A 20,978-nucleotide genomic window follows, 5' to 3' on the forward strand; every position below is an offset into this window, starting at 1 on the left:
CATTAAAGAGAACAAAAACAAAACTGCCAAAAAGGGCAAGAAACTAAAGCAGTCCATAATGAAGTCTCAACTTTCTTCCCCTGCTTATCAGGTCCCAATGGCTCTGGGGATCCAGCTCTTTGTAGAGCTAGTACTGCCTGCTCCAAAACAGGTATTTTATTCCATCAAAATAAAGTTCAGCATTTAAGTTTCCTCAATTTCCAATCATTAAATGAAATAAAGGAAAGCCTCTGACAAACATATCTGTCTGCCAGGAATAGGAGAGTGAACCAGGTTTTGCTAACATAAAGGCCTTCAGATAGGCTTTCAAAAATTCCCTCCCAAGGTGGCAGCAAAACCTCTCCCCACACACTCCTAGCTTCCTTCCAAAACACCATTCAAGAAAAAACAAAAACAGCACACAAACAGTTCCAAAAGAACCACACTCACTGTTTGTGGATTAAAGCCAAGTCCACCTGCATTGGTTCAAGATAATTGGAATCACAGTCAGCACAAGTCTCTTGGCAGTCCATAGGCTCTTCCTTTGGGAGTAGTAAATCTTCTGCTTGCCCAGCCTCAGCCAGTTCCATCGGTATAGGGCTATTACTCCTGTTTGCCCTAGGTGAAGCTTTAGGGAGACAAGACCTAAACTTCCTCCCTAACCGGCTTGCTGGTTTGAATGCCACTGCTGGCTTATCTACTCTAGGGGCGTGCCCTGTTCTGAGTGTGTCAGCAGAACTCCAGGGGCCTCTTGAGCTCCCCTGGTGTTGACTTGGACAAAACTCACTCCCTTCATCTTCAGATAAATCTGGCTCCTCCTGGAGGCCACTGGCATTATCCCCCACATTATCATCCTGGGAAATCCTAGCATTTTCCTTCCAGGATTTTACTTTTACTTTATTCCTAAGCTTAGCTGGGACCTTGGCAGAGCCCGGGTCTGACTGGTCACAATATGCTACATCAACCAGCTTTATCCACATGTTTATTCACACCTTCAAAAAAGTCAAGCAAATTAGTGAGGCTAGACTTCCCTGAGCTGAAACCATGTTGACTCTATCTCATTAAATCATGTTTGTCTACATGTTCCACAATTTTATTTTTTATCATTGTTTCCACTATTTTGCCCGGCACTGAGGTAAGGCTTACCGATCAGTAATTCCCCGGATCTCCCCATGGCTTTTAAAGACTGGCGTAACACTGGCCACCTTCCAATCTTCAAGTACTACAGATGATTTTAGTGATAGGTTACAGATCACTAACAACAGATCAGCAATTTCATGTTTGAGTTCTTTCAGTACCCTGGGATGTATACCATCTGGTCTAGGTGATTTATTACTCTTTAACTTGTCTATTTGGCTTAGTACATCTTCCAGGTTCACTGAGATTTCTTTCAATTCCTCCGCCTCATCACCCTTGAAAATCATTTCCAGTTCAGGAAGATTTCTTACATCTTCTTCCTTAACGACCACAGCAAAGAATACATTTAGTCTCTTCGCTGAGTGCACCTTTTACTCCTTGATCATCCAATGGTCCCAAAGATTCCCTCACAAGTTTTCTGCTTTTGATGTACCTAAAAATATTCATACTGTGAGTTTTTGCCTCTTTGGCAAGTTATTCTTCATATTCTTTAGCTTTCTTTATCAATGCTTTGCATCTAACTTACCAGTGCTTATGTCTCTTCTTATTTCCTTCATTGGGATCCTTTTTCCATTCTTTAAAGGATGTTTTCTTGGTTGTAATAACCTCTTTCACTTCGTCTTTTAACCATACCGGCTCTCATTTTCTCTTCCTTCCACCTTTTTAAATACGTGGAATACATCTGGTCTGGGCTTCCACAATGGTATTTTTAAACAACATCCATGTCTGGTTTACACTTCTGACCTTTGCCACAGACCACTTTAGCTTCTTTTTAACCAATTTCCTCATATTATCATAGTTGCCCTTTCAAAAATTAAATGCTTCTACAGTAGATTTCTTTAGCGACGTCACTCCAGTCATCAGTTCAAATTTGATTGTGTTATGATCACTGATTCCCAGCGGACCCAACAGTTACCTCCTTTATTATGTCCTGTATTCCACTTAGGACTAAATCTAAAATAGCTCTCCCTCTTAAGAACATAATATTAGCCTTACTGGGTCAGACCAACGGTCCATCAAGCCCAGTAGCCCATTCTCATGGTGGCCAATCCAGGTCACTAGTACCTGGCCAAAACCGGCAGCACTATTAGCACAGGGAGCAACTGAATGTGCATTATCAGCAACTAAATACTTTCTTGTTTTCTTTGCCTGGTACTTGAATATAAAGCTGCTGTTTGAATTGTGTCTGCATTTATGAAAACATAGTATATTTCCTACCTGTGCTAATAGTGCTGCCCTTCAACTCATTAGTTTGCAGGAGTAAAAGTGAACTGTTTTGTGATGTTGTGGATTAGAGCCATGTGGAGTTTTTTCAACCAATGCAGCACAACTGAGGTTTTTTTCTCCACTTTCAAAACATTTTTTCTTTTCTATATGTCCCCTGAAATTTGAGTTTGAATATATTGTATAGGGAAAGTATTAGTTATTTACTGTAGGCGGGGGGGGGGGGGGTTCCTAAAGGTTTCTTATAGAGTATGCTATTGCTGTAGTGATTAATTTATCGTACTCTCTCCTATACCTTTTGGTAGTTGAAGTCACCCTTTATTATACTGTTGCCCAATTGGCCAGCTTTCCTAATCTCTGAAAACATTTCTTCATCTGTCTGCTCATTGTGTCTCGGGGGACAGTAATATAACCCTGCCCGTATATTCCTTCCCTTTACACATGGAATTTCTATCCATATGGATTCCACACTACTATCTGTGTCGTACAGAATGTTTATTTTGTTTGATTCAATTCCATCTTTAACATATAGCGTAACTCCAAGTCATGTGCCCGCACTAGTGCTGCCCATATCATGCTTCTAACACCCCCCCCCCCTTGAGATTTAGAAGAACTGCATATGTACAGCATAAAGCTCCTGTCTAAAAAACAGATTTCAAAAATAGCAAATTGGAAGGGTTCGGTGAGAAAAACATCCATCTGCCTCTTTATACCACTTTTTTAGACCTCTTTCTTTTTGGAAAATGAGCCCACAGTCAGTTAATTATGACGCAATCTTGAAACAACACATGTTTAAACCAAAAGTATTGCTAACAGTATTTAATTTGCTAATAGAACTGCAAGGTACTGGCGGAATAGAAGTCACTAGTGTAATGTAATGTAATATAATGTAATTTCTGCATTAAGATGTTTTTCTCTCTCCCATGAACAGCAGCACCCTCACTCATATGATATTAGTGATATACAATACACAGACTTGATAGAACATAAAAGTCAATTTTATCTTTATGCAGTAACCAGTAGCCAGTTAGTTAAGTGCTGAAAATTGCACTTAATCAGCTATGTAATAACCAATCTATAAACCCGGAAATTCCTGAAGCTAGGAATTTTTTTCCTACTGTATCCTTTCAGTTCCATTAGTTAGAAACTACCGTAATCATTTTTTGCACTCCTAACAAATAAACAGTGGCTTTAAAAGATTTTATTCATACCTCCTCTGTTTGCCCTCAATTGTTTTCTGCCTTCTTAAGTGTGAATTCTTAGTTTGCTGATAGAAGCGACTTTTTAAACAGAGAGCATCTGTTTTGTACTTTGAATTAACACAGAAAACAGACAGTTTTCATACATGTTCACACACAACAGCTTTGAAGCATAGTGATTGCTGTCTGTGGAATCTGATATATGCCTTAATTGACTTTAATTAGCTTAGTCTCCTCACTCTCAGGGGTATTTCCCAGAGCTAGGCCCCATCTGCCACTGGGAATGAGAGCCATGGACATGCCTTTTGCCTCCTGTCACAGCAGATTTTCTGTCTGTCCATCTGTCTGTACAACATTCTCAGTAGCTCCATTCTGAAGTCTTACAACGGCATCCCTTAGGCTTAACTTGGTATAGAGCACAGTCCTGAATTTTGGAAAAGAGTTCAAAAATGCATTTGGGATAAGGTAAGGGTCAAAATGAAATGAAAAGCCAATTAATAGGTAACACCCCACCCCCATGATACTGAAAAGCTAAAGATTAGAAAAATTGGTCAGATGTGTGCAGTCAACTTGAAGAGAACAAATTTGCTCTGAATTTTTCATGGTGAGAGATAACATGTTTCCATGTGAAAATAAGTTTTATCTTGGGCAAAATTTCACTCAAGAGAATACCCAAAAGAAAATTCCATTTCAGGCAAGAGATGCTGATTTCTTATTTGTAAGATATGTGGAGGGGCATTTTCAATATAATGTCCAAATCCAATTTTAGTCATTTTGCAAAAAAACTTGCAAAAATCCAGTGCCAAACATGGTCATTTTTGAACCAGAAAACAGAGAAACAAGGCAAATAAAGGCCAAATGGCCAATCCAGTCTTCCCATCCACAGCATCCACAAATCCTTCCTCTTCCTAAGAGATCCCACGTGCCTGTCCCATGCTTTCTTGAATTCAGACAGTCTTTGTCTCTACCTAGTATTTTTGGGAAGAGTAAGCAAGTGATTCACATCTACCTTTTCCACTCCACTCAGTCTTCTCCGAGTTGAAGAGCCCTAGCTACTTTAGCCTTTCCACATAGGGAAGTTGTCCCAACCCTTTTATCATTTTTGTCGCCCTTCTCTTTACCTTTTCTAATTCTGCTATACGAGTATCCTCAATGTTGACACTTAGATCCTTTTCCTGGGCAGTGACTCCTAAAGTGGAACTCTGCATCATGTAGTACAGGTTCCTCTTTCCCACATGCATCATTTTGCACTTGCTCCCATTAAACGTCTTCTTCCATTTTGATGCCCACTCTCCCAGTCTTATAAGGTCCTCTTACAATTTTTCACAATCCTCTTGTGATTTCACAATTTTGTGTCACCAGCAAATTTAGTTATCTCACTATTTTTTCCCATCTCTAGATCATTGATAAATATGTTAAAAAGCAGCAGTCCCAGCACAGACCCTTGGGGAATCCCCACTATTTACTCTTTTTCATTAAGAATATTTTGCATTTAAATCTACTCTGTTTTCTGTCTTTCAACCAGTTCTTTAATTCATAATAGGACATTGCCTCATAACCCATGACTTTCTAATTTTCTCAGAAGTCTTTCATGCGGTAGGTACTTTGTCAAATGCCTTTTGAAAATCCAAATACACAATATCAACCAGCTCACTTTTATCCACATGTTCATTCATTCATTCATTCAAAGAAATGCAGTAGATTGGTGAGGCAAGATTTTTTTTTTAATTATTTAAGTTTTTTTATTTAATTTAATTAATTAAAATTTAATTTATTTAATTTATTTTAGTTTATTTTATTTATTTTAATTTTTTATTTAATTATTTAAGTTTTCAATTTATACAATCAAGATAAACTTGTACAGAAAGAGAATTCATGAAAAGGAAAATTAACTATAACACCAAAGCTAAATAAGCAATAATATACTAACATAAATCTTCTCAAGTCCTCAAATAGATCCAAAATGTGATTCAAATGCAAGTTAACCAAAGAAAACTATTCTTTATGAAATCATAAGCTATCAGAGAGTAAGGACATTTATTCTATTGAGCACTCTCCTCCATTCGGGACAGGGACAGGGACAAGAAAGTCGTCAGCTGGAGAGGTTCAAAGAAAACATACTTCTGAGTTTTATAATGAATTACACATTTACAAGGATGTCTAAGAAAAAAAGTTGCCCCTAAAGCCAAAACACCAGGTTTTAACAAAAGAAATTCTTTTCTACGCTTTTGAGTCTCCCTTGCTAAATCTGGAAACATTTGCATCTTGCAACCTAGAAATTATTTTTGCCTATGTTTATAGAACATTCTCATGAGCCAACTCTTATCGGGAGTAAATTCAAGCGACAACCATAAAGTAGATGAAACAGACATTTCCCTATCTGATGATACTAATACAGCTGAAATGTTTATAGGTTCTTGGTTTATTACTTGTTAAATATCTTGAGTCTTAGTCGGAAGATAATAAACTTGCATAAAAGGTGGTAATGAAGACTCGGGAATTTTCAATATTTCTTGAAGATATCATTTCAGTATTTCTCCAGGTGTTATCAAAGGAACTTTTGGAAAATTGATCAATCTCAAGTTATTGTTCCTAGAAAAGTTCTCCAGTGATTCAATTTTCCTTCTTAAATTTATATTATCTTTAATCAATGTCTCTTGGAGTTTCTTTGATAGTCCCATATCTTCTTGTAAATTATTTGTTAAAGATTTAGAAACTTCTAGGTCTTTTTTCAGACTTCCAATTTCACTATCATGATTTTTAATTTTCCTTTCTATTTGTTGGATCTGAGAATTAAAGGTTGTTCCCAAATTAGAAATCAAGTCCCAAAGGGATTCTAGTGTGACTTCATGGGGTTTTTGAGGCAAGAAAGGTTGTAAATTTAATTCAAACTGCTCACCAGCTGCTAATTCTTCCTGTCTCTGTTCCGTCTGGGATGATCTTGCTCCAGTTGGTGTTGAATCTTCACTTTCCGAGTTCAGGCTCTCTTGAAAAAATTGAGAGCCTAAGCTTCTACTCTCCGGATCAATTTCTCTGGCCTCTGGAGTAGAGTGTCTTCTGTCTCCCGGCAACACCCCCTCCCGCAGAGAGCTAATAGTGTGAGGTTGTAGGGGCAGTGCTCTAGCGTCGGGGCTGAGTGTTGTTTCTAGCCCCAAGGAGACCGCCTGCATCTCGCCTCGTTGCCGCGCCTCCAGCGGGGAAACTACCGACGATGCCATCATGTCCTGCATCCGCCGCAGGAGTTCATCAATATTGCCGATTGCAGCCGGCCCGGAGTGCCGTGAGGCACCAGCCGCACTCCTGCCTCTTCTCTTCGGCATGCCCAAAAGGAATTATTCTCGTCGAGAAAAAAAAGGTAAATTAAAGATGAATTCCCAGGCGTCCTCTCATCGAGCTCATGCAAACGCCATCTTGGATCCATGGCTTTCAAGGCAAGATTTTTTTTTACTAAATCCATGTTGGCTTTCCCTCATTAATCCATGCTCATTGATAAATTACTTATCCCTTATAGCACTTCACGTTCTCTCCGGTCTACCAATCAAAAGCTTATAGTAGTCCCCTCTTTGAAAGTTATTGGAACTCAACGACATAATATGTTTTCAGTGAGGGCTCCACAGCTTTGGAACACTATGCCTCAGCATTTAAGAGAAGAAAATGACTTGAGCCATTTTAAAAGTAATTTAAAGAGTTTTCTTTTTAAAGATGCTTTTAATCTTTAAATAATGTTTAAACTTTATATTAGTTTTTCTTTGATTACACTTTTCCCTCCCTATTGTTTTCTCCATATATGGTTCTCCTCTGTACTTTAAAACACTGAATTATAGTTCTTTTCCCTTTACCTTGTGTATTAGTCAGTCTGTAAGTCTATTTGTCTAACCCATTATTTTAAATTTTAAATTGTATGTCTAAATATATGTTTATATTTTTATCAATTTTGTACTTCGCTTAGTAAAACTAAATAAGCGATTCATTAAACTAAAATAAAACTTGAAACTTGATGCTCTGTCATTTTGTTATTTATAATAGTCTCTATCATTTTGCTTGGCACTGACATCAGACTCAGTGGTCTATAATTCCCAGGATCACCTCTGGAACCCTTTTTAAAAATCCGCATCACGTTGGTCACTCTCTAGTCTTCTGGTACTATGCTGGATTTTAAAGAAAAATCACAAATTACTAACAATAGCTCTGAAAGTTCATTTTTCAATTTTATCAGCACTATGGGGTGTATACCATTCAGTCCAGTTGATTTGCTACTGTTCAATTTGTCAAATTGACCCATCTTTGTTTGAGTTTCTCTGATTCATCAAAATTGAATACCATTTCTGACACCAGCAACTCTCCCATATCTTCCTCAGTGAAGACCGCAGCAAAGAATTCATTTAATCTCTCCGCTATGGCATTGTCTTCTGTGAGATCACCTTTTATCCCTCGGTTGTCTATCAGTCCAATTGATTCTCTTCCCAGCTTCTTGCTTTTAATATACCTAAAAAAATTCTTACTGTGTATTTTTGTTTTCAATGCAATTTTCTTTTCATTGCCTTCCTTATTAGCACCTTTCATTTGACTTGCCATTTAAGAATATGTCCAGGGCACAATTTAGATATCTGGGGCTAGACCTGTTTTAACAACAAATAAGTGCTGAAAAAATGCCCCAACTAAGCAGATGACCACTGGAGGGATATAAGCATGATGCCCCCACACTCTCCCAGTGATCATTGACCCTCTCCCACCCCCCCAAATATGTGAATGAAACCCGTCTGTATGACAGCTTCAGATGTTATGGCCAGTCCCATTAGGACAGCAAGTAGGTTCCATAGAGATGGGGAGTCAGGTCCATATCCTATTCTAACCACTACCCTTATAGTGGAACATTTGAGCCTTTCAAACCCCACCCTAATCCAACTCAACCCATATATAGGTGTCACCTACAGGCATTAGGGCTACTGGTGTGGTGTACAGTTGGGTACAGTGGGTTTTGGAGGGCTCGCCATACAATATAAGAGGGCTATAGTGAAATGTGTGAGGTTCACTGAGGTGCTGCATAGGGTACCTCACTGCTCTGCTGGGATGTATGTGTGGTCAGTCTAGCAAGTGTGTTGGCCCCTCCTATATCCCAATGGTTCGTTATGTGAATTTTTCTTTTGGATGTGTTTTTTTGGGTTTTTTTTAATGGCTTCAAAAAATAAATGCACTGAGCACCAACACACTCATTTTCAAAATAACAAGACAGATGTTTTGCTGTTTTGAAAATGGGCATGTTTATTACTGGATTTTTATGTGTTTTCCACAAAATGTCAAAATTCAGATTTAGACATCATATTAAAAATGCCCCTCTGTACTTGATTTATACAACAATTGGGTGAAAGGATGATCAAAAACAATTTTGATGACTTTAAATTCTTCAAAAAAAGAGCTAATAGAGCTTCCCACTTCATGTAATTTCACTTTCATTTACAGTTCTTTCAAGACAATGTTTATACAAATTGCTCTCATTAAACATAGATCTAAACAGAGGGCGGGCATATCATAACACAGAGGGTCAGATCACAGGACCTCTTAAAATTGTTTTTGGATCATCCTTTCATTCAATTGTTCTATAAATAGGTTTTCATATGGGTAGGATGTGGTAGTGAGGCCCTAACTGTTTTGATATCTTGACCTCTATACTTGATTGGCATGATGGCATGTTGCCAACCAGTGTTTAATCATGAATGACCTATAACTTGCTCAGAATAGTAAATGTGGTTCTGGCTGTCTTGCTGGGCAGACTGGATGAACCATGCAGGTCTTTATCTGCCACCATTTACTGTGTTACTGTGTTTCTCTTATTTATTATGTACATATTTTTAAAAAAATAAGTGGCCAAGAGTAGCAAGGACAGAGGAAGGGGGGGTTAATAATTTTCAAGATTAGTTTCAACTTACCTGCATGTTCTTAAGAGTAATTTTAACCTGACAGCTGGAACATGTCTCTTCTTTGGTCAGCACGATCCTCCAAGTGGAAGCTTTGCAATCCTAGCATCTTGATTTTGTTTTCCTCCCTAAAATATGTGTTTCCTCAGCACTTGTGCTGACCAAGACATTTCCTGCTTCAGGCAAAGGATAATGAGAGCTCAAGCAACCTCAATGTGTTACATGAGGATAAAGAGTATGGGTGGTCTGGTGGCTAGAATAAATGGACCAGAAATCAGGATGCCTTTCAAATCGTGGTTCTGGCAGTAATGCTGGCCTCAGATAAGTCAACTCTCTCTCACTGCCTCAGGTATCTAGTTAGAATGTAAACCCGCTGGGGAAAAGGGTTCATTCTACATCAGGAGATGGTAGTAGAAAAGTTATTAACTTTTTTTGCCTTTCACATTTGTGGTTTTATTTTATGGCATTTTTAGTATTTCTTGCAGGTACTTTTTTTTTAATATACTTTCCTTTCCTAGTCTCATAATTAATTTTCTCTCCACAACCTCTTCCTCTTTTCTCCCTTATACTCCTGCACCTCTACATTCCCAAAACCTACCAGGTCTATGGAGTAAGAGTCAGAAGTAATTTTGAGTGGCCAGAGTTGGTAAAAATGCACCAACTCCAACTCCAGCTTTCATTTAACAGTATTTTGTTGTTGTTGTTTATACATCAAATAAATATATTTGGGAGCCCTCAGATTTAGCTGAAGGGCTGTTAACAGTAGCTGAGTCTGACAGTCTGGGTGAAGGGTTAATTTAGACAGCTGGGGAGGGGGATGGGAACAGGTAGGAGCAAGGAAACTGTCAGGGAGAGATAACTGCAGGGTAGTGCTGCCCGATTCAGGGAAAGTTTTTGATTCAATTCAATGTGACCTATTGAATTGATCTTTTGATTCCATTCACTTTTCCTGCCCAATCGGGCGTTTGTTTGGTTTTTAACGGCCTGACGGGTTTATTTTTGTAGCCTCTTCATCCACCCCACTCCCCTTTGCCTTCGCCAACCCCAGGCCGATGCTGTGATGTAAACAAAACAAAAAAAGACTTTTCCTCTCTCTGTTAGGTCTTAGCTCACACTTGCTAACATCAGCTCTGGCAGGATACACATTTCAAATCTGACATATTGTAATCACAAAATAGAAAATAAAATAATTTTTCTACCTTTTGTTGTCTGGTCATCTTATTATTCAAATCATGATGGTCCCAGGCTCTGATTTCTATTTGTCTTCTTTTAACTCGCTCACCAGGGTCTCCTGCCATTTTGATCATTTTTTCTTTCCCCATGCTAACCATTCATCTTTTATCTCTTTACCTTCCCTTCCACTGCCATATCCAACATTCCTGTTTCTTTCCCACTGTCTACTCTCTCTCTCTCTCTCTCTCAGCCTTGTGACCTAGGTCAAACTCTCTATTCTCCTCCAAGCAACATCTCTCCCTTCCTCTCCTCCATTATCATGTGCAACATTTCTTTCTCTCTCCCCATGCACCATCTCTCCCTGACCTCCACCCTTTGACCAATATTTCTCTATCTTTCTTATCCATGCATGTTTCCTTCCCCTCCACTATATGCAAGATTTCTCCTTCCCACCTCTTTCTACCTCTTTGTTTACTCCTGGAAGAATTCTGTGCAAAAAAATATCAAAATTCTGGGCACAAAATTAGCTAATTCTGCAAGGTTTATTTGTTAAAATTTAAATAATATTTTTGCTAATTATTACCATATTACATTTAAAACATTAAAAATGTTTTTTCTACCCTTGTTGTCTAGATGTTTTATTTTCTAAAATGTTGGTTCCAGTTTCTTTTTTCTGCGCTTTGGATGATTTTTCTGGAAAGATTGATTCTTTACAATCCTAGGTATCTGAGTCTAAGGAGGGATTGAACTCTACAGGAACATCACAAGGTATTTTGGACAGAAAATTTAACGAACTTCAGTCTGTACTGCAGGCCTTGGTAAAGGATAAATATATTATAAATTGGAAGCTATTGAAAATCAGCTGAGACGCCTGAATTTAAGATTTTTTAATTTTCCTAGATCTCCTGTTTTACCATCTATGGAAATGGTTAAAAGAAATATCTAACAGAGGTTTTACGAATTTTGCAAGAAACTGTGCCTCAAATAACTAGAGCATTTTGCATAAGGGCTAAAGATCAATCTGTGGATATTTCATCTGATAGCCTAGAGTTGACACATTTCTTGAAGATTCTCAACAAGAAGTTTTGTCCTGTGCTCTTTGAAAGCTACATTTGCCCTTGAACCAGACCATAATTGGATTTTGAGACTATCCCCCTCTTCTACGAAACCACGCTAGCGTTTTTTAGTGCAGAGAGCCGTGCTGAATGACTTGTGCTGCTCCTGACGCTCTTTGAGTTCCTATGAGGGTCGGGAGCAGTGCTGGCCATTCATGGTTCCCTGCGCTAGAAACTGCTAACGCGGTTTTGTAGAAGAGGGGGTATATTTCAGATATAAGGATGCATTGTTTTGGGTCATCATATTTTTATATTTCCTGATTTCTCAAGAGCTACACAGGTAAGACGCAAGGCCTTTTTGGCCCTGCTCCTCGGGCAAATTTTTTTCCTAGTTTCCATGTAAATTTTGTCTAAAATTTGAGGTTAGTTATTATGTTTTCTTTGACCCTAAACAATTGAAGAGTTTTATTGAGGGTAAGAAGATTCCATCTAATCTTGTGATCCCAGTAACTCCATCTGAAGGATAAGCTGTAAATAGCAATTGTCTACTACCTGATATGATCTTTTTTTCTCCTAATTAATATTTTTCTATCAAGGATTGTTTCTTATATATCCCTTGAATTCCCCAATTCTTGAGTGTTTTCTTTCTCCTCCCTTCTCCCATTTACCTTATTGATATGAATATTGTTGCTATATTTCCCCCTGAATGTGTTGATTTCCTATATATAGGGCTCCTTTTACAAAGGTGCGTTAGGGCCTTAACGCACGGAATAGCACGCGCTAAAATGCTATATGCACTAGCTGCTACCACCTCCTTTTAAGCAGGCAGTAATTTTTCAGCTAGCGTGCGCTATAGTGCACGCTAAAAACGCTAGCACACCTTAGTAAAAGGAGCCCATAATCATGGAATGTAATTAGTATAATTTATGTCTAATTGTACTAATAACAATGTTCAAGTGTACGCTTGATTTGTAATTTTGAAATACTTCTAAATGAATAATAAGTTGGTGGACTGTAGGATGTTATGGGATTCCCTCTATGAAAATCTTCCTGAAGTCTCCCACCCAAGCAGCGCAAAACTCTTCACCTGTGAAAGTACTTACCATTGTTCTTACTACTATTCCTTCCACAACTCAAAACCCTACCTCCAAAATACTCAAAGGCAATATCAGCAGCAGGCAATTTCACTTTATACTGCAGCCTGACTATGGTGCAATACAAAAGGAGCAAGTGATGCTCTCTGGGTACCTCCTTTGGTCATCCCTTCTGAGTCTTCACTGTTCTTGTGTTTAGCTGGCTCAGGTTTTTAAATTTTAATTCATCACATTTATTTTACTTAGTCCCAGCAATCTGAGGACATCAAGCCACAAGAGGCCATTCATAGCACCTTCTGGCATTATAACCATTTTTCTAAGTCCAGTCTTAAAGGGCTCCTGGGGATCCCAGCCTCAAGTTAGCTGCTAGAGTCATCAGATAGATCTTCTTAAAGCTTGTTCCATCAACAATAAATGATCAGTAGTCCATGATTTTGTAATTAAAGGAATTCTGCACATTCTCCATGTGGCCAAGACATGAATGATAGAAGGGGGAACCTTTAACTTACATTAATTATGTTCCTTCTATGCATGCAATTATGCACTTGTAGCTTTAGACCTATACTGTTTACCCTGAACACATTCCTGAATGCAGTGGCTCAATGGTTTATTACCATAAACTAAAGCTCAAACCATAGAAATCCAAAGCCATAAGATTCATTCTTTCTCCCATTATCTTAGGGAACCACCATCTCCTTACATGATTCAGTTGTCGAGCAGAGGAGTTCATCTTGATTACATTTCTTACTTTCGACCATCAAATTTCTGCAGTTCTGAAAGCTTCTTTCTACACCTTGTGCCAAGTTCATGCAGTTAGGCATCTGCTGAGAATAAGAATTTGAAATTACTAATTCATACACTACTTCTGAACTATCTGGATTATTACAATTTGCTTTCTAATGGCCTTAAAAATTCTGCCCTATACCAACTATGACATTTACATACCAGTAATATAGCGGTGAAACTTCTTTATCATGTTCAGAAGTCTTACCACATAACCCTACTCCTAGTCATTATCCATCTCATATTGATGCAAGTTTAAGATCTTGATATTAACCTGATTACCTGGCTCAATCGGTCATCCATACAACCCTTTCCTATCAAGAATTTGTTTAGAGATCACTTTTCGTACCACTTTCTTTCTATCTGGCCCTTTCCTTATGGAAATCACTCATCAAGTCTTAGAATACTCCTACCAGTGGTTGAAAGCAAAACTAAAAATCTGGTTGTTTATCTGTGCATTTGAGGAACCCTGAAAAACCAGATGACATGGTTCTACACTGAACTATTATGGAGGAATGTTTCTTACTTCTCATGGGCTCTAGCTATACATTTTGATTAAAGCTTTCTAATGTGTGACTCCTGGGGGTCACGTGATGCGCTTCACCTAGGAGGATGTGCCTGTACAGCTCTCCTGACCCCGTTGCTGTTTTAACCAGCTTTTTAACCAGCAATGTTAGGAAATTCTACTTTACGGAGAGGGTGGTGGATGCCTGGAATGCGCTCCCGAGAGAGGTGGTGGAGAAGAAAACAGTGACTGAGTTCAAAGAAGCGTGGGATGAACACAGAGGATCTAGAATCAGAAAATAATATTAAATATTGAACTAAAGCCAATACTGGGCAGACTTGCATGGTCTGTTTCTGTATAGGGGCGTTTGGGGGAGGATGGGCTGGAGAGGGCTTCAATGGCTGGGAGGGTTTAGATGGGATGGAGTAGGTTTTAACGGAGATTTCGGCAGTTGGAACCCAAGCACAATACTGGGTAGAGCTTTGGATTCTTGTCCAGAAATAGCTAAGAAGAAAAAATTTAAATTGAATCAGTTTGGGCAGACTGGATGGACCATTCGGGTCTTTATCTGACTTCATCTACTATGTTACTATCTTATTATGTTTTTTCCTGCTAACCCTATTTTCAACGGCCCTTTCGTACACATGATCATTTGGAGCTATCCCAGGGCTACAAACTGGTGCCCGTACTTCAGCGGTTCGCAAGGGATGCCGGCTCGTGCCTCGAAGCCTGTAAAGTTTCCGAGAGGCCAAGATGGCAGCTCAGTCACCTCCCGTGCGGGCGCATCCCAGCTCCCCGATGCTCCTGCTACAGGCTGAAGTGCTTGAAGAGCTTAAGAAGCATATAACCGCCTTTCTGGACGACAAGCTCATGCACTTGCAAGCCACAGTGGACGGCATCAAGGACATCTTGGAAAGGCAGGCCTCCCGATTTCAGAAGGTGGAAGACCGGGTGTCGGCGCACGATGATGTGTGACTCCTTCACATGATTAGTTTCTCTGTATGTTCTTTTCCTTGGCCTTTGGCTCTTTGTTGTCTCGGGGCAATTTCTTCAATTGGGCTAGTTTTGCGAATACCATTAACAGTTGTCCTTGTGTGTGACTCCCGTCTTTTTATAATTTATAGCCCCGGCTGTGTGTTGCTGCGATCTGTAGTTTTACAGTAATTTGCGTTTCTTTTAAGCACATCTTATGCTATCTTGTTACTTTGATTAGTTGCCCAGAGTGACGTTTATTGTTTATGTGACATTTCTGATTTTCGATTGTTTTTGTGTTGGTCATTGTTTTATTGTAGTCAGATATTTTAATCTACCATACTGTAAGACCAATTTTGCATTGGCTTTCTAGGTAGAAAAAGGGACATCCAAGTCGACATATCTACAGTTTTCAGTGTATTTTACAAAAGACTCTGAAGATTGAGCCTTTGGTAAAACACCTATAAGGGCAAGGGGAAAATATGTGTGTCTGGTAGCATGTATACGGTGAACAGCCGTTTTACAAAAAAACACATTAAAAAAAAATGGGTATCACTGGAGGGCTAAATGTGCATGTTATACTATACTGTGGGTATATACTACGTGCATGTTATACTATGGGTGTTATACTATGTTATACTGTGGGTATATAAATGTACACGTTATATTATGCTGTGAGTATATACTACCAAATACAGAGCCTATGGGGGCTCATAATCGAAAGAGAAAAACGTCCAAAAACCGGCCTAAGTTGTCACTTGGCCGAACATTTCCCAAATACGTCCAAGTGCCGATAATAAAAATGGGTTTTGGACCTATTTCTAAACGACCTAGGCCTACATAGTGCCATTGAACGACCAAAGCTAAATGGGGTGTTTCGGGAGGAGTGTCGAGGGCGGGAGTTGGGCAGGACGTGGGCCGGATTAGACTTAGTCGTACAGCATATATAAGCAAAAGTTATACAGCCCATGATCGACGGAACTTGGACGTTGTGAATTAGACCATGTAAAACATGGTCTAAGTCACAAAAACCCACCTAAAGTCACCAGATAAGCACTGAAAACACATAAAATAGACCCCCACACACTACTGCAGTTATCCCCGATCCCTCCACCCCCATAAAAATATTAATCACACCTTTAAAATTCAGCCTTCAGACCATCATCACCTGGCCACCTGGCATAGAAAAGCCTAGTCGTCCAGCACAGAGCCGGCTTAAGCCGTCTTGGGGTGGGTTAGGGACTCATGCCCATAAGCCCCTATACACCCCCAAAACCCTTTTTTACTGGCATATAAGTGGCTCCTGCAGCCATGAGGGCTATTAGGGTGGTAGATAAGTGGCACCCTTTTTGTGAAGTTCACAGCGGTGCCCTGTAAGGTACCCCACTATTTAGGTGCCATGTCTGGGTGTTCATTCCATCACTTTGCAGACCACTCCCACTTCCAACAGGGCTTGTTCTAGGCGTTTTTGACTTAGACGAAAAGTTGGATGGAAATGTGGTATAAAGATGGATGATTTAGCAGCTTGGATGATCAGATTGGCAGGACGTATAATTAGACGATTTTTGAAACAAAAAAAATTTTGGACATATTTTTCGAAAATGTGTCCTAGGCTGTTTTTTACTTTGGACAACTTGCGACTTAGACGTCCCTTTTAATTATGCCCCTTCACTTCTTTAGCAGTAACTTAGAGTGAAGTTAATAACTTAATTCTTCAATCCATGCAACACTCATGGAGTATTGCATGGATTGAAGAATTAAGTTATTAACTTTACTCTAAGTTACTGCTAAAGAAGTGGAGGGGCATAATTAACTCATGGAGGGGCATAATTAACTCATGGAGTGTTGCATGGATTGAAGAAGTGAGTATATACCAGACATGGGCAACTCTGGTCCTCGAGGGCCGGAATCCAATCGGGTTTTCAGGATTTCCCCAATGAATATGCATTGAAAGCAGTGCATGCAAATAGATCTCAGGCATATTCATTGGGGAAATCCTAAAAACCTGACTGGATTGCGGTCCTCGAGGACCGGAGTTGACCATGTCTGAAACCATCTGAACATGTAAGGGTTATATATCAGCTTTTTACACATGAAAATGGTGCACAGCCATTTTAAAACATAGGTCCCCTTTAATGAAGCCGCATTAGACTTTTTAATCGCTGGCTGTGGCAGTATTAACTCTGACATGCATAGGAATTCTATTAGCGTTGGAACTAATACTGGCACAGCCAGCGATTAAAAAAAAAAGCCTAATGCAGCTTCATAAAAGGGGAGGATAATATTGTGCTCTATATGAGTTTCTATTTTATTTTTATTCTATTTTTGTCTGTTTGCACTGTTTTGCTTGGCCTAGAAGAAGGCAGTCAAATTAGATATGTAAATAAACCAAACTTACAGTTGCAAGCAACTCATATGTAGTAAATGAACTACAGGTATGTACTAATGACCTCGCAGAGTATTTTCTTTGTGACTGTACATCTGGAATGTGTTAAAAAAATTCTTATCTAAAGAATAACATTTCCAGCTATCAAGATTACATATTCATTACAAGATGTAAGACAACATAGCTTCACCAATGGAAAATCATACTAAACCAAGCTGATTGACTTTGACTAGGTGACCAGAGGAGGTGTGTAGGATGTGGTCTACCTAGACTTCAGCAATGCCTTTGACATGGTCCCTCATAGGAGGCTCATCAATAAACTTAGCAGACCGAAGTTAGAACACAGTGGTGACCTGGATTAGATATTGGTTGACTGACACAGTGGTGGTAAATGGAATTTGCTTGGAGGAAAGAAAGGTGAGTAGTGGCATGTGATATTTGTGTGTGATATTTCTGAAGGTTTAAAAGGAAAAGATTACCACGCCAGGGGGAGCAGAAAACATAAGAGATCTGTGAATGTTAGAAGAATGATCAGGCGTTTGGCAGTTAAAATTTGGTGCAAAGAAGTGCAGAGTGATGCATTTGGAGAGTAAAAATCCAAAAGAGCTGTATATGCTAAGGGGTGAGAAACTGATAAGCACTGACCGGGAGAGGGACCTTGGCATGATTGAGAATCTCAAAGCTATGAAACAATGTGACAAAGCCGGTGGCTATAGCCAGAAGGATGCTAGGCTGCATAGAGAGAGGAATTGCCAGCAGACAAAGGGAGGTGTTAATGCCCCTGGTCAAATGGACCCGGAATATTGTGTTCAGTTCTGGAGGCTGTATCTTGCTAAGGATGAAGCAGTCCAGAGGAAGGCAATTAAAATGATTGCACTGTGAAACATATGAGAAGAGGCTTGAATACCTAAATATGTATACCCTAGAGTAGGGGTTGGCAAACAACAGCCCGTGGGCCAAATATGGTCCGATGCCTCTTTCTGTATGGCCTGCAAACTAAGAATGGATTTTACAATTTCAAATTATTTAAAATTTTAAAGTACACGCTATAACAGCTGACAGCCAAATTGCAGAGTTGTGAGAAAGACCACGTGGTGCTCCTGTAGCTTCTCATTCTCTTGACCTTGGGGGCATCTGCTGTGACGCCACGTGGTCGCTGTTACAATTTAGCAGCATTTATAGTACTACGTGTATCGCTATTCTGCTCATGCTATTCTATTGTGAATCTGTAATAGTTCTCTGTATCGTTTATCATTCTCGTTTTATGACCAGTGCATATCCATATCCAATATTTCATCGTAACACAATTTCTTCATGAAAATGAGATTGAGGCTGTGACTAAAGTAAATTTACGAGTATCTCATTTATTAGCCAAGGAATAAAAGCCATTCACTGACAGCAAGTTAATTAAATCATGTTTAATTGTCGCAGCCGAAGAAATGTTTCCAGAGAAAATTGATTTATTTAAATCTATTATTTATTATTATTTTGATTATTACAGTATATTTTGTTCAATAAATTTGTAAAAACTTGGTTTTTGCTTGTTATTTAAGTATGCCTAGCTGTAAAAATATCCTTGAGTTTGCCCCTTGGCCCTCAGAAACTAAAATATTTACAATTTGACCCTTTACAAAAAATGTTTGCTGACCCCTGCCCTAGAGGAAAGAAGGAATAGAGGAGATATGATACAAGCATTTAAATACTTAAAGGATATTAATCTACAAACAAATCTCTTCCAGAGACAGAGAAACAGCAACACTAGAGGACGTAAGATGAGATAGTGGGGTGATAGACTCAGGAGGAGCATCAGGAAATACTTTTTCAGAGAGAGGGTGGTGGATACCTGGAATGCACTCCCTTGAGTGGTGGAAGAGGCAAAAACAGTGACGGAGTTCAAAAATGCATGGGATAGACATAAAGGATCCTTGAATAAAGAGAGGATAGTATTGACACAACATACAGATCAAGAGCTATAACTTTATTTATGATGAGCAAGAGTGTGCAGGAGTGGTGCTTAAATGGCAGCCCCAGCAGTGAAGCCAATGCTGGACGGACTTCTACGGTCTGGGTCCAGTATGTGGCAAGACGGATTGGGATAGGATGGAGTTAATAGTGGGCAGAGCCAGTTTTAGACATGTTGGGGCCCATGATCCCCTCTCTTCTCTGCACCCCCCCCCACCCAATATTCCCACCTCCCATTACTACCACACATTCCCATTACTACCACACATAAAACAACTTTAAGTTCCAAAAATTTTATTAAACATTTTTTTCATAACAAAATAGTCAGATGGAAGAATATATATTTCCAAACATTTCTTATAACAATATTAACATAAGCAAGGGATACACATGTATCCTAAACATAACCCATCCCACCCTTTCCCCACATGCAGAGAATGCAGCACCATGCATACCAATACATATATACATACCCAATCATTCATGACATTCAAACCTTATTACTTTCCCCATATTTTTAATACGCAACCATATTTTATCAAATTTTGCTTTTTTTTACCCCTTTTTTCCATGTTTGCTTCATAAAACAACTTTAAATGACTTCTTTACACACAAAACACAGACAGACCTTTACCAAATACAGAACAAGGGATCACAAACAGAAATTGAACTGGGAACCCCAAGAAATTAAACTCATCTGCTCCCCCTCTCTCTCCATTTCCATTCAGTATCTGCTCCCCTCTCTCTCTCCACTTCCATTCAGCATCTGTTTTCCTCTCTTCTCCCCACTTCCTTCCAGCATCGGCTCTCCTCTCTCACTCCTCCCCATTTCCATCCAACGTCTGCACCTTCTCTCTCCTCCCCATGTCCATTCAACGTCTTCTCCCCTCTCTCTCCTCCCCACATCCATCCAGCTTCTGCTCCTCTCTCTCTCCTCCCCACTTCCATTCAGTATCTGCTCCCCTCTCTCTTTCCACTTCCATTCAGCATCTGTTCTCCTCTCTCTCCTCTCCTCTTCCTTCTAGTGTCTGCTCCCATTTCTCACTCGCTCCCCCACTTCCACCAAGCATATGCTCCCCTCTCCCACTCCCACATCCATCCAGCATATGCTCCTCTCTCTCACTCCCACATCCTTCAAGCATCTGCCCCCCCCTTTCCTCCCACTTCCTTCCAGCATCTGCTCTCCTCTCTCCTCCCCAGTTCCAAACAGCATTTGCATGCCTCTTATTCCACACAATAAACTTAAAGCACCACTCAACCTCTTCCCCTCGTCAGGCCATCTCCCACCCTTCTCCCTCATCTTCGCGTGTGCTTTTCAAAATCAACATTTTCTCTCTCAAAGGGGTCCTGACAAAGCAGCCGTTCTCACAAGTTGCATGCGGCTTCCCAGAAGCTTCTCATCTGATGCAACTTCCTGTTTCCACCTGGGCGGAGCATATGCTCCCCTCTCTCACTCCCACATCCATCCAGCACATGCTCCCCTCTCTCACTCCCACATCTATCCAGCATCTGCCCCCCCCTTTTCTCCCACTTCCTTCCAGCGTCTGCTCTCCTCCCCAGTTCCAAACAGCATTTGCATGCCTCTTATTCCACA

General features: G+C 39.7%; 1 protein-coding gene across 9 annotated transcripts in view; it reads right to left on the minus strand.

Annotated features, from left to right (window-relative positions):
- The window catches only part of AFAP1 (actin filament associated protein 1), a 281,865-nt gene that overhangs the window by 180,786 nt on the left and 80,101 nt on the right, over window positions 1-20,978 (minus strand). For 5 of the 9 annotated variants that reach the window (XM_033950004.1, XM_033949992.1, XM_033950016.1 and 2 more), the window contains one exon: window positions 13,477-13,600. The exons of 2 other annotated variants lie outside the window; for them this stretch is intronic. In XM_033950004.1, coding sequence (XP_033805895.1) covers window positions 13,477-13,597 — 121 coding nt within the window. In that variant the 5' untranslated portion in view covers window positions 13,598-13,600. The remainder of the gene's footprint in view (window positions 1-13,476; window positions 13,601-20,978) is intronic. 2 more of the 9 variants (XM_033950011.1, XM_033949990.1) reach the window with 1 other exon arrangement.

Source organism: Geotrypetes seraphini, chromosome 1 (genome assembly GCF_902459505.1).
Source record: "Geotrypetes seraphini chromosome 1, aGeoSer1.1, whole genome shotgun sequence".
In the NCBI taxonomy this organism is placed as follows: domain Eukaryota; kingdom Metazoa; phylum Chordata; class Amphibia; order Gymnophiona; family Dermophiidae; genus Geotrypetes; species Geotrypetes seraphini.